This window comes from Pogoniulus pusillus, chromosome 10, assembly GCF_015220805.1.
Source record: "Pogoniulus pusillus isolate bPogPus1 chromosome 10, bPogPus1.pri, whole genome shotgun sequence".
Taxonomy (NCBI): Eukaryota; Metazoa; Chordata; class Aves; order Piciformes; family Lybiidae; genus Pogoniulus; species Pogoniulus pusillus.
Window position 1 is genome coordinate 20,403,930 of NC_087273.1, and position 14,000 is coordinate 20,417,929.

Consider the following 14,000-nt stretch of genomic DNA (forward strand, 5'->3'; position numbering starts at 1 on the left):
CCAGAGATCCCCTCTCCTAAGTCCTCTTTAGAGTCACTTCTTGTCAAATGTTTTATCTTTGCCTGGGCTTTTTCTGTGTCCAAGATAATTTGAGCTGAGATGGACTTTGATGACCCCTCTATTGGGTTTGATTATTGGGGGGTCTGACCTGAAGCCTGTGAGTTTGAATCTGGCTTAAGGTTAGGGGTTTCTGCTGCCTGAGGAGTTAACTTAGCTAAAGGAACATCTTGGTCCTGAGCAGTTATCTCTGTTTTTTGGCTGCCTGCCATGCTATTGTTATTACCCAGGACTTTGGTGGCTTTCCCAGAATCTAGGGGAGGAGGCGCAGTGGTAGTCCTCCCTTGCTCTCCCTCTGAACTAGGGTTGTTTAGACTCAGACTTCTGCTTAACTGGGATATTGGTCTCTTCTTTAGGCTTCTTAAAGGCATCACATGTGAATTTTTCTTACATAATGTCACAATTATTATAAAATCCAAAATTATAAGACCTATGATTACACACAATAGAAATACTCACATGAATAAAATTCAGAGCAAGGGTTAGGTACCTGGGTTTTAGGCAAAATTACTCTCATTAAAGTTGTTGATAAAGCAGTAGAAGTGTCATTTCCTGAATTGTTGCTGGTAAAAAGACCTGTAATGTTAAATCCGACATATCCAAGAAAGTAGTCTGCATAATCAAAAAACATTGCCTTATTTTTTCTCCAGATTAGATTGAACAAAAGTTAACCAACTTTAACTTTCACCCAGCTGTGGATGTAAAACCAGAAAACTGGCCACATAACAGCCCCCACTAAGTAAAATAGCTTCATTAGCTTCATTCTGAGTCCCACAGTTAGTTAACAATCAATCAAATTTAATTCTTGCCCCACGTTGGAGTGCCAAAATAAATTATGTGATGGTTTGGGTGTTACCCACCCCCCACTTTGGAAATCACCCAGACTAGACTCAGTCAGCTCTGGAAATTGAATGAAGCGTTATATTTACAGCTTAGCAATATATATACAAGCAGATATTTACAGTATATACAGTTATATACCGACATATACAAGGTAAAAGGTAATACAGAAACACAACACTCCTCCCAGAAACCTGAGTCCCCAGGAAGGGCTCCCAGCTGCCCTTCCACCTTCTCCACTCGTCTCTACTTTACCCCAGATGTTGCCTTGTGCCCAAGGAAGAATGGAGGGTCAGCCAGGGGGGGTTAGGAAGCAGGTGGATTAATCAGAGTGACAGCAGGTTAAGGTTAGAGAGAGAAATGCAGCCTGCAGCCTGGACAGAGAGAGACTCCCTTATATATGTTTGAATTCTTGCTCTTATACCTCTGAGCAAGCCTGTGAGCGAAGTAGACATCACCATTGTTTCTCTTTCACAGCCTGTAATCTAGTTCTTCTCACCAAAACATTCTAGCTAGCTTCAAACTAGCACATTCACCAGCATTTCCAGGTCCCTCTCTATGGATGATCATCCAAGGATGATCTAACTTTGCCTGATACCATCACATGCAGAATTCCCTGATCACTGTACATGGGAAGATTAATTAAATAGCAATGCAGCTTATTTATGATCTTTACTTGGTTGCTTCTTATTTCCGTTGTGTAGCTGTTGGAACACAAATCTTTCCAGTGCTTTCATACAAGCATCAGGAGTTGATGGTTAGGTAACATTTCCTGACTGGGAGACTTGCTGAAAAAGTGTAACAGGCACAAACACCATTTCAAAGGTCTCTAACATCATTAGGATTTGTAGGTTAAGAAAGTAATCTCTATTGCTTCCGCTATAAAATAGATTACAGAGATTGCTTGAAATGCATTAACTATGAAAAAGAATTAAATACTTTAGATACCAGATACTAACCCCAGAAGTGCCAAATCATTAGCACCTTAGTACATAAAGGAACAATGAATTTTGTGTTCTTGAGATTTGCAGAAAGAAACTTTTAAACTAGTGAAGCATAAATACTACTCATATGAAAGCACACACAACATTTAGAAACACAGCCAGTGTCCTTATTTTATGGAACTACCTCCTATAAATGTTTGGGTTCAATAAGGAATTCTTTTGGTCTTAGATTATAGTCAGCTGTTAGAACTTCACTGGTGTGGCTGTTTGAGCTGATTTTCTAGCTCAGACATAGGGGAAAGATGAACACTCCAGGGATAGGCCATATAATGGCAACAATGGATAAATTAATATAATTTCATTGGAGCATCAAGAGCTTAATGTCTAGAAGTACAGCTTGTTCTCCCCTTTATTCTGCTGGCTTCTGCTGCTTGAGCTATGCCTGCCTGTCTTCCCCAATTGCTGTTTTGGCTGCTGCTGCTTCTGCTGCTTCGCCGACGCTTGACCCCTCCCCCCTCTCCTTAAGGTTATTGTATTGGGTTTTTTTTATTTTCACCCTTCTCTAGTTATTATCTCTCTTTACATTCTTGTACTATAAGAAATACAATTTCATCTTTCCCTGACTTTCAAAGAAAATCTGTATTGCGGTGAGTTTATTTCTCCCCAGGGGAGGGATCTGCCCTAACCCAGGACATTAATTTTGGTGCTTTTCCAAATGTGGGCATGATCTTGGGTTTTTTTGTTTTGTTTTGTTTTGTTTTGTTTTGTTTTTTCCATTTGATTGATAATCAGAATAAGAACATCAGGGAAAAATGAAGTTGTTTGATATATTCTGGCCTATTATTGCCTCAATTCTGACTTTATGAGTTCAGCAGTGTTTTACAGCTATGGTGCACTACCAGGTGTGTTCATTCTTCGTTAAGATGGTCTGGGACTCAGTAAAAGCTGTGCTAACAAAGGCTGGAGATGTTGGTAGGAATGTTTTAGGGTTTAGGAATGTCACTGAGTGTGTGCCGTATGTTACATTGGTGTCAGAGACTAGAAGTTATTTGAAAGAGCTGAGTTACCCCGTAGCCTGCCTAATATGTGTGAACTTGATGTTTTTGGTTGCTATTGTTGGTGTGGTTGTAGTTTGGAGACGAGAAAGATGCAGGAACAAACAGGCTGTAAGTGAGGTTTTTACCTTTTCCAGAGGCAAGAGCAGGGAGTTAGGGGTTAAAGAAACAGTCTGCGACCGAAGTGGGGGAGGGAAGGCCACAACACCAGGCAGACAGACTGCTCGCAGAGCAGCGAAATGTCCTGCCTCGGAACCTTTGAAAGGAGGAAAAATTGTTGGACATGGCCCGTATCCCACTGACCCTGAAGCACGGAGGCAGGAAATAATCTGGTTCCCATTTGTACCGAATAGAACAGAGGAAAGTAAAGGCAGAGGCAATGGAACCCCTGCAGAAGTGCAGTCACAAAGGGCTGCTGCGGTGGTGCCAGATCTGGCTGCAGACCGTGTGGGCTATGGCAAAGTCCCTTGGACAGATAAAGTCGAGGAACTGGTTTGTGGAAAATGCAGCTTGAATGTTTTGATCTGTAGGAGGGTTGCTGACACAAGAGTCTCTGTCAGTAGAGAGGCTGCTGAGGCAAATGTAAGATAGCCTTACGGTTAATGCTATCGTGTCAGCCATAAATACAATGACTGAAGAGGTTAAAGATAGCATGAAACAACTCAAGGAGGAATTTAAAACTTCCATATCCCAGCTGGCAAAGGACAGTGACCTTTCTTCTTCACCATCAGAGTGGGTACATGTCTCAGCCATCAGAGATAGGCGTCCCCCTGGAAGACAAATTCAACCTAACTCACTAAAAAATAGACAACAGTCACGTGGGTCTCTTTGGGTAATCTTACGTGACCGGTTTGGTGAAAACATGGATAAATGGGATGGAAAACTGTCATGGAGGGTTGCAAAGCAGCAAAGCTCTTTCGTAGGGCCTTTGCTGTGAATGTTACAGTGTCTCACATTGAAGGCCAAAAGCAATCGTGAAACCAAAACAATATTTCTAGCCCATGAGAAGATTCCTCCCTAAGGAAGGGCAAAAGGTAAACATAGGCTCTGTTTTGGTTTGGGGGGACCTTGGTTCCCATGTGCGCTCAACACCTGCCAGGGGGCCGATCTCTGGGTGGTCTTACAGGTTGTTTATGGTAAGAATTGTCCAATTGTACAAGTTGATTATAACTTTGTACCAATATGTAAAAATAACGTAACGTTGCCTGAGCTAGTTAAACACACCTCTCTTAAACATTATAAAATGATGTGTCTGCCTTGATTGGGAGCCTGCTTGCTCGCTAGCCTGCTCTCCTGCATGCCCGCTCTCGCTCATGCTGCTCCAGCTCCTACAGTCTCTCACCCTGCTGAACCTGTTTGCCACGAGACCAGCGGATGCCCTATCCTCTGAAGCCAGGGCTTTCCTGGGCCTGATCCTGTGGAAAGGTTTGGACAACGCCCTGAACTTTGAAATTCTGCTGAAACTGCTTTGAACAGTGAGTAACCAATGAACTTTTACTTAAAGACCAACTTTCCAAGAGTCAAAGAACTCTTTAAACCACAGACTCTCTTTATTCGCCATTTTCTGCAATGTTACCTGCGGCCTTGGATCAAAAGAATTTACGTGGGTAGTTTAGTTTTGGGGAAGGGGATCTCTGTATTTTACAACAAATCACTTGATCTTTACAAGTCAGCCTTGCGTGTTTTCCCCATAAATTTCCCCTAAACTGCGTTTCATGACAAAAACCCACCTCACTTCTCCTAAAAAGAGTGAGAGAGTTACAGAGTGAGAAAACTAAAAGAGTAGTTGCCTCAGTTTCCCCACATGATTCAGATAGTACTGGCAATGATTCAACTAGTACTATTAAACATTGTGCCAACTGCACTTGTAATGGCCAACATTAGGGGGGGCCTGCCTCTTACCAGGCAGAGGCCAGGGACCAGGAAGATAATAGGATATACTGGAATGTATATGTTAGATGGCCTGGTACCTTGAAAATTCAGAAATACAGGGCTCAAGTGGACACGGGTGCACAATGCACATTGATGCCTTCAAACTGTAAAGGAATGGAGTCTATTACTATTTCTGGAATTACAGGAGGCTCTCAAGAATTGACAAGGTTAGAGGCAGAGATGAGTTTGACTGGGAGTGATTGGTGAAGGCATGCCATTGTAATGGGTCCAAATGTACCTTGCATCTTGGGAATTGACTTTCTAAGAGAAGGGCGCTTTAAGGATCCCAAGGGTTTTAAGTGGACCTTCGGAATAACAACTGCAGAAGTTATTGGAGATAAATTGAAGTTGTCTGCTAGGCCTGAGCTCTCAGATGAGTCTGCAGTTGTTGGGCAGCATAATGTAGAGGATGTGAAGTTGCCAGTTGCCACTCAAATTGTACACCACAGGCAATATAGAACAAACTGTGACTCTTTGGTGCCCATACATGATCTGATTCATTGTCTGGAGTGCCAGGATGTAATTAAAAAAACCCATTCACCTTTCAATAGTCCCATATGGCCTGTGCGAAAGGCAAATGAAGAATGGCGACTGACAGTTGATTTCTGCGGCCTAAATGAAGTGACTCCACCCACAAGTTCTGCTGTGCCAGACAAGTTAGAACTCCAGTATGAGCTGGAATCCAAGGAGGCCAAATGGTATGCAACCATGGATGTTGCTAATGCTTTCTTTTCTATTCCAATAGCAGAGGAATGAAAGCCTCAATTTGCTTTCACTTGGAGGGGGATTCAGTATGCATTTAACCATTTGCCCCAGGGGTGGAAGCACAGCTCAACGATCTGTCATGCAGTGATCCATGATGCACTGGAGAAAGGTGGAGCTCTGGAGCATCTGCAGTTCATTGATGACATCATTGTCTGGGGGAACACAGCACAAGAAGTTTTTGAGAAAGGTAACAAAATAATTGACATTCTGCTGAAGGCAGGTTTTACCATAAAGCAAGACAAGGTGAAAGGACCTGCTAGAGAGATTTAGTTCCTGGGAATTCATTGACAAGATGGTCGCTGTCACATTCCAATAGATGTGATAAAGTTTCTCTCATGGCAAATCCCACAAATAAGAAGGACACAAGGTCTTTCTTGGGAACAGTTGGATTTTGGAGGCTGCACATCCCTGGACACAGCCAAATTGTAAAACCTTTATATGATGTAACTTGAAGGAGGAACAACTTTCAGTGGGGACCTGAACAACAAGCAGCCTTTGATCAGATAAAGCAGGAAGTAGTTCATGCAATGGGTTTGGGGCCTGTTCGAACTGGTCCAGACATTAAGAACATTCTGTATACAGCTGTGAGTGATAATGGTCCAACCTGGTGCCTATGGCAGAGAGCCCCAGGAGAAACACGCGGTTGACCACTTGATTTCTGGAGTAGAGGATATAGAGGGTCAGAAGCAAACTATACTCTAACGGAGAAAGAGATCCTTGCTGCTTATGAAGGTGTAAAAGCTGCTTCAGAAGTAATAGGAACAGATTCTCAGCTTCTTTTGGCTCCCAGATTACCAGTTTTGAACTGGATGTTTAAGGGAAAGGGGTCATCGCCACATCACGCAACCGATGTTACCTGGTCTAAGTGGATGGCTCTCGTAACACAGCGAGCATGCATGGGGAATTCTGAATGACCTGGCATAGTGGAGATGATCACCAACTGTCCAGAAGGCACAAACTGTATAAATCCTCCAGAGGAGCGAATAAGTCGGGCTGAGGAAGCTCCTCCTTACAGTGATTTGTCTAAAGAAGAAAGGAACTATGCTCTATTTACCAATGGTTCCTGTCGCCTTGTTGGAAACAAGCAAAAGTGGAGAGCTGCAGTTTGGAGCCCTATATAAGCAGTGGCTGAAGCAAAAGCTGGAGAAGGTGAGTTGAGCCCATTTGCAGAGGTAAAAGCTATCCAATTTGCTCTTGATGTGGCTGAGCATGAGAATTGGCCCATGCTTTACCTCTATACTGATTCGTGGATGGTGGCTAATGCCTTATGGGGTTGGCTAAAGGACTGGAAGAGAAATAATTGGCAACAGAAAGGAAAGCCAATTTGGGCTGCTGACTTATGGCAGGATATTGCTACCCATCTAGAGCAAATTCCTGTAAGAGTATGACACATAGATGCTCACATGCCCAAAAGTAAAGCTACTGAGGAACATCAGCACAACCATCAGGCAGATTTGGCTGACAAGGTGTTTCAAACCGATGTGAATTGTGATTTGGATTTAGATTGGGAACACCGAGGTGAACTGTTCTTAGCCCGATGGGCCCATGATTCCTCAGGATATCAAGGCAGAGATGCTACCTACCAATGGGCACAGGACAGAGAAATCAACATATCCATGGACGCTATAACACAAGTTATACATGACTGTGATATTTGTGCTGCTATTAAACAAGCTAAGCACCTGACACCCTTGTGATATGGTGAGCGATGGGCAAAGTACAAATATGGTGAAGCGTGGCAGACTGATTACATCACTCTACCTCATTCTTGGACTGGAAAGCAACATGTGCTGACCATGATAGAATCAAGCATTGGATGGCTGGAAACCTATCCAATTTCCCATGCTACTGCACGTAACACCATTTTGGGCTTGGAAAGACAAATCCTGTGGCGACATGGCGCTCCAGAGAGAATTGAATCGGATAATGGCACCCACTTTAAAAATAATCTCATAAAAACTTGGGCCAAAGAGCACAGCATTGAGTGGATTTATCACATCCCCAACTATGCACCTGCCTCAGGCAAAATTGAATGCTACAATGGCTTGCTAAAAACAACTTTAAAGGCAATGGGGGGAGGAATCTTAAAGAACTGGGAGAAACATCTAGCCCAAGCCACTTGGGTAGTGAATAGTAGAAGTTCCACCAACTGAGCTGGCCCAGCTCATTCAGAGGTCTTACAAAAGGTAGAAGGTGACAGGGTTCCTGTCATTCGTGAAAAGAATTTGTTGGGCAAGTCTGTTTGGGTATTCTCCCCTTCAGGGGAGGCTACGCCTGTCCGAGGGGTGGTTTCTGCTGAAGGACCTGGTCATACATATTGGGTTATGCAGAAGAATGGTGAAATACAATGTGTGCCACAAAAGAATCTGACATTGGCAGAAAGAAAGTAGATATGTTGTTATGAGTTCTTTTGCAGATGATTGTGGTGCCCAAAAGTCATGAAGTGCCCGCTATCCATGAGCCCTGAGAGTGCCAAGAGTCCTTAATGAAGGTAAAGATTTAAGACCACAAAAAAAAATCATCTCTCTTTTTGTGTCATTTTCACTGCTCAGTTTCACAGACTTGAAATTCAAATGACTTTCAGTAGGCTTCTACATGAAGAAGGATATGGCCTCTATTTGATATTCTTTCTCTTAATTAACCTTTAGGTAGTTCAGAGTCATGCCTTCATTTCTGAAGTCAAGTATAGCAATCAGAAAAGCAACTTGCAGTGTCAGGAAAATATCACCATTGCCTTTGAAGAGGTGTAGAGTAAGTCCTAGATCTATTTCAGTGTTGTCTTTGAACCAACTGGATCAGCTCAACACTTAAATTGCTCTGTTCTTTGCTCTCTGCCATTATCATTCACAAACAGGTGTGCTGCAGCCACTGCACATCCTACCTGATAGTATCACTTCATAATCATCCTATGATGGCTATTTTGTAAGTCTCTTCAATGTGACATTTTTTAGGCATTTTAGTAGGGCTTATAGCAATAAGACAAGGAGTAACAGTTGTAAACTGAAAGAGTAGATTTAGCTTGAATATAAAGGAAAGATAATTTTAGGTTGAGGATGGTGAAATACTGGAAAAGGTTGCCCAGAGAGGTGATAGATGATACATTCTGGATCAGGTTGTCTGGGACTCTGAGAAACTAGATCTAGCTGCAGATGTCCCTGCTCACTGCAGGAGGTTTGACCGGATGACCTTTAATGATGCCTCTCAACCCAAACCATTCTATGATTATAACATGACCAGAAACAACTTTTGCATTTGCATGATTCAATTGATTACTTTTCTAGTTTCGTGTCAATCATTTCACCTACTACTAGCACAGTTCAGTGGAAAACTTTAGGTTAGAAAGCAGTGACTTCAACAGCAGAGACCATCTGCTTTAGATTAAATGTGAAATAAAGAGCTTGCAGAATCAGAGCCAAAATAGCCACATAGGTAGAGTCCTCAAGTATCAAATAATTACCTTGCTCTCCTGGCCTGAGGCACATCTACCAGCTTACTTTATAAAGGAATGGTCTAATTTATTCAGAATTTATTAATTTTTTCTGTTACATAAAAGACTGTTTTTGGAAGAATGTTGATCTCTAGTAACATAGCAGATATTTAGAGAGTGGAGAAACTCTGTTTCCACAGACTTTCTATGGCCAGCACTGACTCCAAGAGGCACAAAAATTCTTCTGAATTCTTGGATATCAAATTGCTTTCCCAGGCTTGGAGTAATTGACTCTGCTACTTCTACTTTTATTTGCTCATCTGAAAGACATTTCCTTTCATGCTCATTCAATAACAGCATCTTGGAAATGCTCTTTGCATGCACTTTTCTCCCATGTGCATTTTTTATTTTTTATTGTGTTTTCTTCACATCCTGTATTTCTGATAAAGTTCCCAGAATAATCTTGGAGTCACTTACTCATGTCCCAATATCTTCCCTTCCTCCAACATCTAGCCTCTTCACAGCTAAACATAACCTATCTCGTTATGCCTCAGAGACAGAAAAATGTTTTTACAGGAGGTGAACCAAAATGTAGGTACAAAGCAGCACATATCCATAGGAGCTGGAAGGTAGGACTTCTCTCACCTAACTAAATCATCTAAATCAGCATTTAGCGTGAGATCTGTATGATAAAAGGAAACCTTCAGGTAAGCAGCAATGAGGTCACCCCTGAGCCTCCTCTTCTCCAGGCTAAACAACCCCAGCTCCCTCAGCCACTCCTCATAGGGCTTGTGCTCCAGGCCCCTTACCAGCTTTGTCACCCAAGAAGAAAGACAAAAGAGAGTAAGTACACACCAACATGTTGGATTTCTCTCCCACATTCCCATTCCAGCTTTCCCACTGGGAACTGTTAAACATTACTTCCTCAGTCTCAGACTGAAGAACAATCACTGCATGCAGATCCACAAACCTGTTCCATTTAAACATATCTACTGGACTCAGAAGAAGAAAATTGTAATGTAAAGACATTAGAGGGAGTTAAGCAGCCTTACTGGAAAAAACACACTGGTGACATCAGCCTGAATCAATCTTTTTGTTGGTACTAGCAGGATTTAGTCTGGACAAACTCTCAAAATCTTATTTTCCATGCTGAGAAGTGTTCTCTTGCATCTGACTTCATTCTGCAGTAGTTCCAGAAGTTTTCTTTTGTTTCCTGCTACAGGCACCCACCTCATTGCAGGGCAGGCTGACCTTTCATTGCTGATATCCATCTCCTCTCTCCCCACCACACACCCTGAGAGCATTCTCATATTCAGGTATCCAGGCAGCAGCCATCCTGCTGCTTCTCCATATGTTTTTTTAACCCTCACCTAGAGCTTCAGAACTCCAGTGAAACAGCAGCAAATCTTTTGGCATTAAAGGATGCCTTTAAAACAGACATTCAGACAGCCCTGGATTTCAAAGGGTGCCTGAACCACAGAAATAAAAACTTCAAAGAAGGAAAGGAATGAAAAATTAGCATGTTCTATCTGTTTCTGTAATATGAATGTGAATCTTAAGAAATAGACTTTAAAGTATACCTCAGCTACAGTGAAATGAGTACTAGCTTAGAGAATGGGTATAAAACATCAGCATTTGGAAGGAAAAGAAACTGCTAGAGGTTTTATTTCTAAAAGGTCAACAACACTTACAAAGAGATTCAATCTTTAAAGCCCTACAGATTTTTTTTCTTTTTTATAGTAATAATAATAATTTTTTAAAAAAATAACACACAGCAGGGAAAAAGGAAAGCTCTGAACATTGAAATATGCAAGTCGTTTTTCACTTTGTGACCGCATGTTGGAAATGCTGTTGCATAGCATATGCCCTCTGCCACCTACAGACAAAGACAAGTGCACACAGAGCCAGCTCAGGGACAAGCTTTGGTGTGGTGACTGCCAAGCACCAGGGACTCAGCGGCCCTTGAGCAGTGCACTAGCTCACTGCTCCGCTGCAGGGCGATAAAGCTTGCAGGAGCACTACAGACTGTCAGGACTGTCAGTGACAAAAGCAGCAAGGAAAACATGAAAGACAACAGTGGTGCTGCACTTGATGTCTCTGCTTGGCGACAGACAATAAAACAGAAGAAAAGCTGATCCCTTTAAAAGACACTCCAGATTGGGAAAAAAAGCAGTTCTTATGCACACATTCACCAAACCATGTTTGTGGTTGGTGAAAATTGACTGGCAGCACCTTTTGAATTTTTGTTGTGAGAAACAGAAACAAGAATTTTAAATGGAGGAGCTGAAAAGAAGAGAGAGATAAACTGAGTTAACAGCAATGTGATAAAAGCACAAATACTTTTCCTACAAGCACGGTCTATTCTATTGACAGCAGCATTGAACCTAACTGCATTCAATGGAACCAGCACACATGTAGATTATAGAATCATAGAATCAACCATGTCGGAAGAGGCCTCCAAGATTATCCAGTCCAACCTATCGCCCAGCCTTATCTGATCAACTAGACCATAGCACTAGTTGTTTTCATGAACACTTCCAGGGATGGCAACTCCTCAACCTTCCTGGGCAGCCCATTCCAATGGCAAATCACTCTCTCTGTGAAGAACTTCCTCCTCACAGCCTATGACACCCCTGGCACAACTTGAAACAGTGTCTACTTGTTCTGTTGCTGGTTGCCTGGGAGAAGAGACCAACCCCCATCTGACTACAGCCTCCCTTCAGGTAGTTGTAGACAGAAATGAGGTCACCACTGAGCCTCCTCTTCACCAGGATAACCCCAGCTCCTTCAGCCTCTTCTCATAGGTCTTATGTTTCAGGCCTCTCACCAGCTTCATCACCCTTCTCTGGACACATTCCAGTATCTCAATATCTCTCTTGAATTGAGGAGCCCAGAATTGGACACAGTACTCAAGGTGTGGCCTGACCAGTGCTGAGTACAGAGGAAGAATAACCTCCCTTGTCCTACAGGCCATTATTTCCCATAATTTTCCCTGCACAGCAATACAGTCCATATCATGAGCAAGTTCCATTAAACTTACAAAATAGAAATAAGAGTTCAGAATGAATTAAGGAAGTCCTAATTATAAAAAACCCAAAAAACAAACAAAAAAAAACCCACAAAAACAACCCTTGTAGAAGAGTTTTGCCTCCAGAAAAAGATAAAGGCTTTGAAAAGCAAGCAGAATGACAGAACGCAAAATTTCAAAATCATTACAGCATTGTAATTTTCCCTAGTTAGAAATAAAATTGGGCTGAAGTTTCAAGAGAAACTTTTCTCACATTTTTAATGAATATTTCAAACGCTTCTTGCAGAGTGTGCCCTTTTGTTTACTAATATGCTGAATTTCTTCAAGAAGTATGTTTTTCTGCCTCCAGAAAGTGACAAGCAGTGTTTAAATTTTCATTTCATTAGGTTAAAATATAAAATTTTGCATAGATCAGAGAAATGAAGGCAACACCATTGAATAGAAAGAGTAGAGCCTTCGAAATAGTGCAGTTATTGTCAAGATCTTAGAGCAAGAACATTTTTATGAAGAGTGGTTATCAGGAATATTACAAACTGAAAAATAGATACACATACTTATTTTTTTTTATAATGGGTGAAGCATTTACCTTCATTCTATTTGAAAGAAGAGCCACACCTCCATCTTTTTTAAGACATATATTCAGCCAGGCATAAATTTATGCTACCTTGGGATTGTAAATTTATGCTTGAAATCAAATGAAATTTGAATCCTTGAATCCAGGGCCATTTCAGTTTGAGAAGCTCATTTGTTGTAAGAGTTGACTTTCTAAATATTCATGTTGATCAAGTCTACCTTAGATTTCAGCACGCTTCCTGTGAGTAGAGATTGATGGTGATTAAAGCCAGAGACTGGTGGTGACAGGCTGGGGCTGTTCAGCTTAGGGAAAAGGAGGCTAAAGAAAGACTGCATAACAGCCTACCAGTGCCTGATGGAGACCTCTGAGAAAGTCAGGAAGGGACATTCTACAGGGGCTTGTAGTGATGAGAAAGAATGCATTGAAATTTGAAGAGAGGAGCTTTAGACTGTGTGTGATGGTTTGGGGTTACCCCGCCCCCCCACACTTTTGAATTTGCCCCAGCTAACTCAGACGGACCCTGAGAATATAGATGAAGCAATTTATTTACAGCTAGCAGAATTTACAAGCAGCTATTTACAATATATACAGTTATATACAATTATATACAGAAATATAAAAAGGATAAACAATACAAAAGCACAACTCCTCTCCCAGAAACCTAAGTCCCCAGGAGGGGCTCTCAAACCACCCCAACACCTCCCCCGGCCCTCTCAACCTTACCCCAGTTCTCAGGAAGAAAAGAGGTGCAGCCAAGAGGTTAGGGAGCAAGGTTAGTAGGAGCAAGGTTAATGAGATGTGTCTCGGTCTAAGGCAAAAGCAAGAGTGAGAAACAAAATAGAGAAAGTTTTCTTCTTCTTCCCAGAGCTCTCAGCGAGACTGTGAGAGAAGTTGACATCAATTGTTTTCATTTCACTGCCCGTTATCTAGTTCTTTTACCAAAACATTCTAGCTTGCATCGAACTAGCACAATCCACCCCTTGTCTACTTCACTCAGAGTATCGCTGAGAATTATCCAATCTAACCTAAACCAATATTTAAACTAAAACAATATATACAAGTTCAGTTCACACTTCAATCAGATGTAGGTGATTCAAAAGCTCAGAACAGGGACTTCCAGGTGATGTTGGGTTCGTGCTCTCATACTGTAGATTCTATCGTAGATTCTCTCAGTGTTAGGCGCCGATGTTACCTAGAACAGAAAACTCCTAACAGCTTGAATTTAAACTCTCTCAGCTAAGGTTAAATTTCTCTGTGGAATACACTGGATTTCACCATTCTCCTGCATTACCCAATATGTATGACCAAGACCTTCAGCAGAAACCACCCCTCGGACAGGTTTCCCTTCACCCGAAGGAGAAAATACCCAAACGGTTTT

At 41.9% G+C, this 14,000-nt stretch overlaps 1 protein-coding gene across 1 annotated transcript in view; it reads left to right on the forward strand.

The window, feature by feature from the left end:
- The window catches only part of LOC135178932 (uncharacterized), a 69,378-nt gene that overhangs the window by 38,876 nt on the left and 16,502 nt on the right, over positions 1-14,000 (forward strand). The window contains exon 3 of the mRNA XM_064150355.1: positions 2,973-3,422. Within this exon, the coding sequence (XP_064006425.1) occupies positions 2,973-3,422 (450 nt within the window). The remainder of the gene's footprint in view (positions 1-2,972; positions 3,423-14,000) is intronic.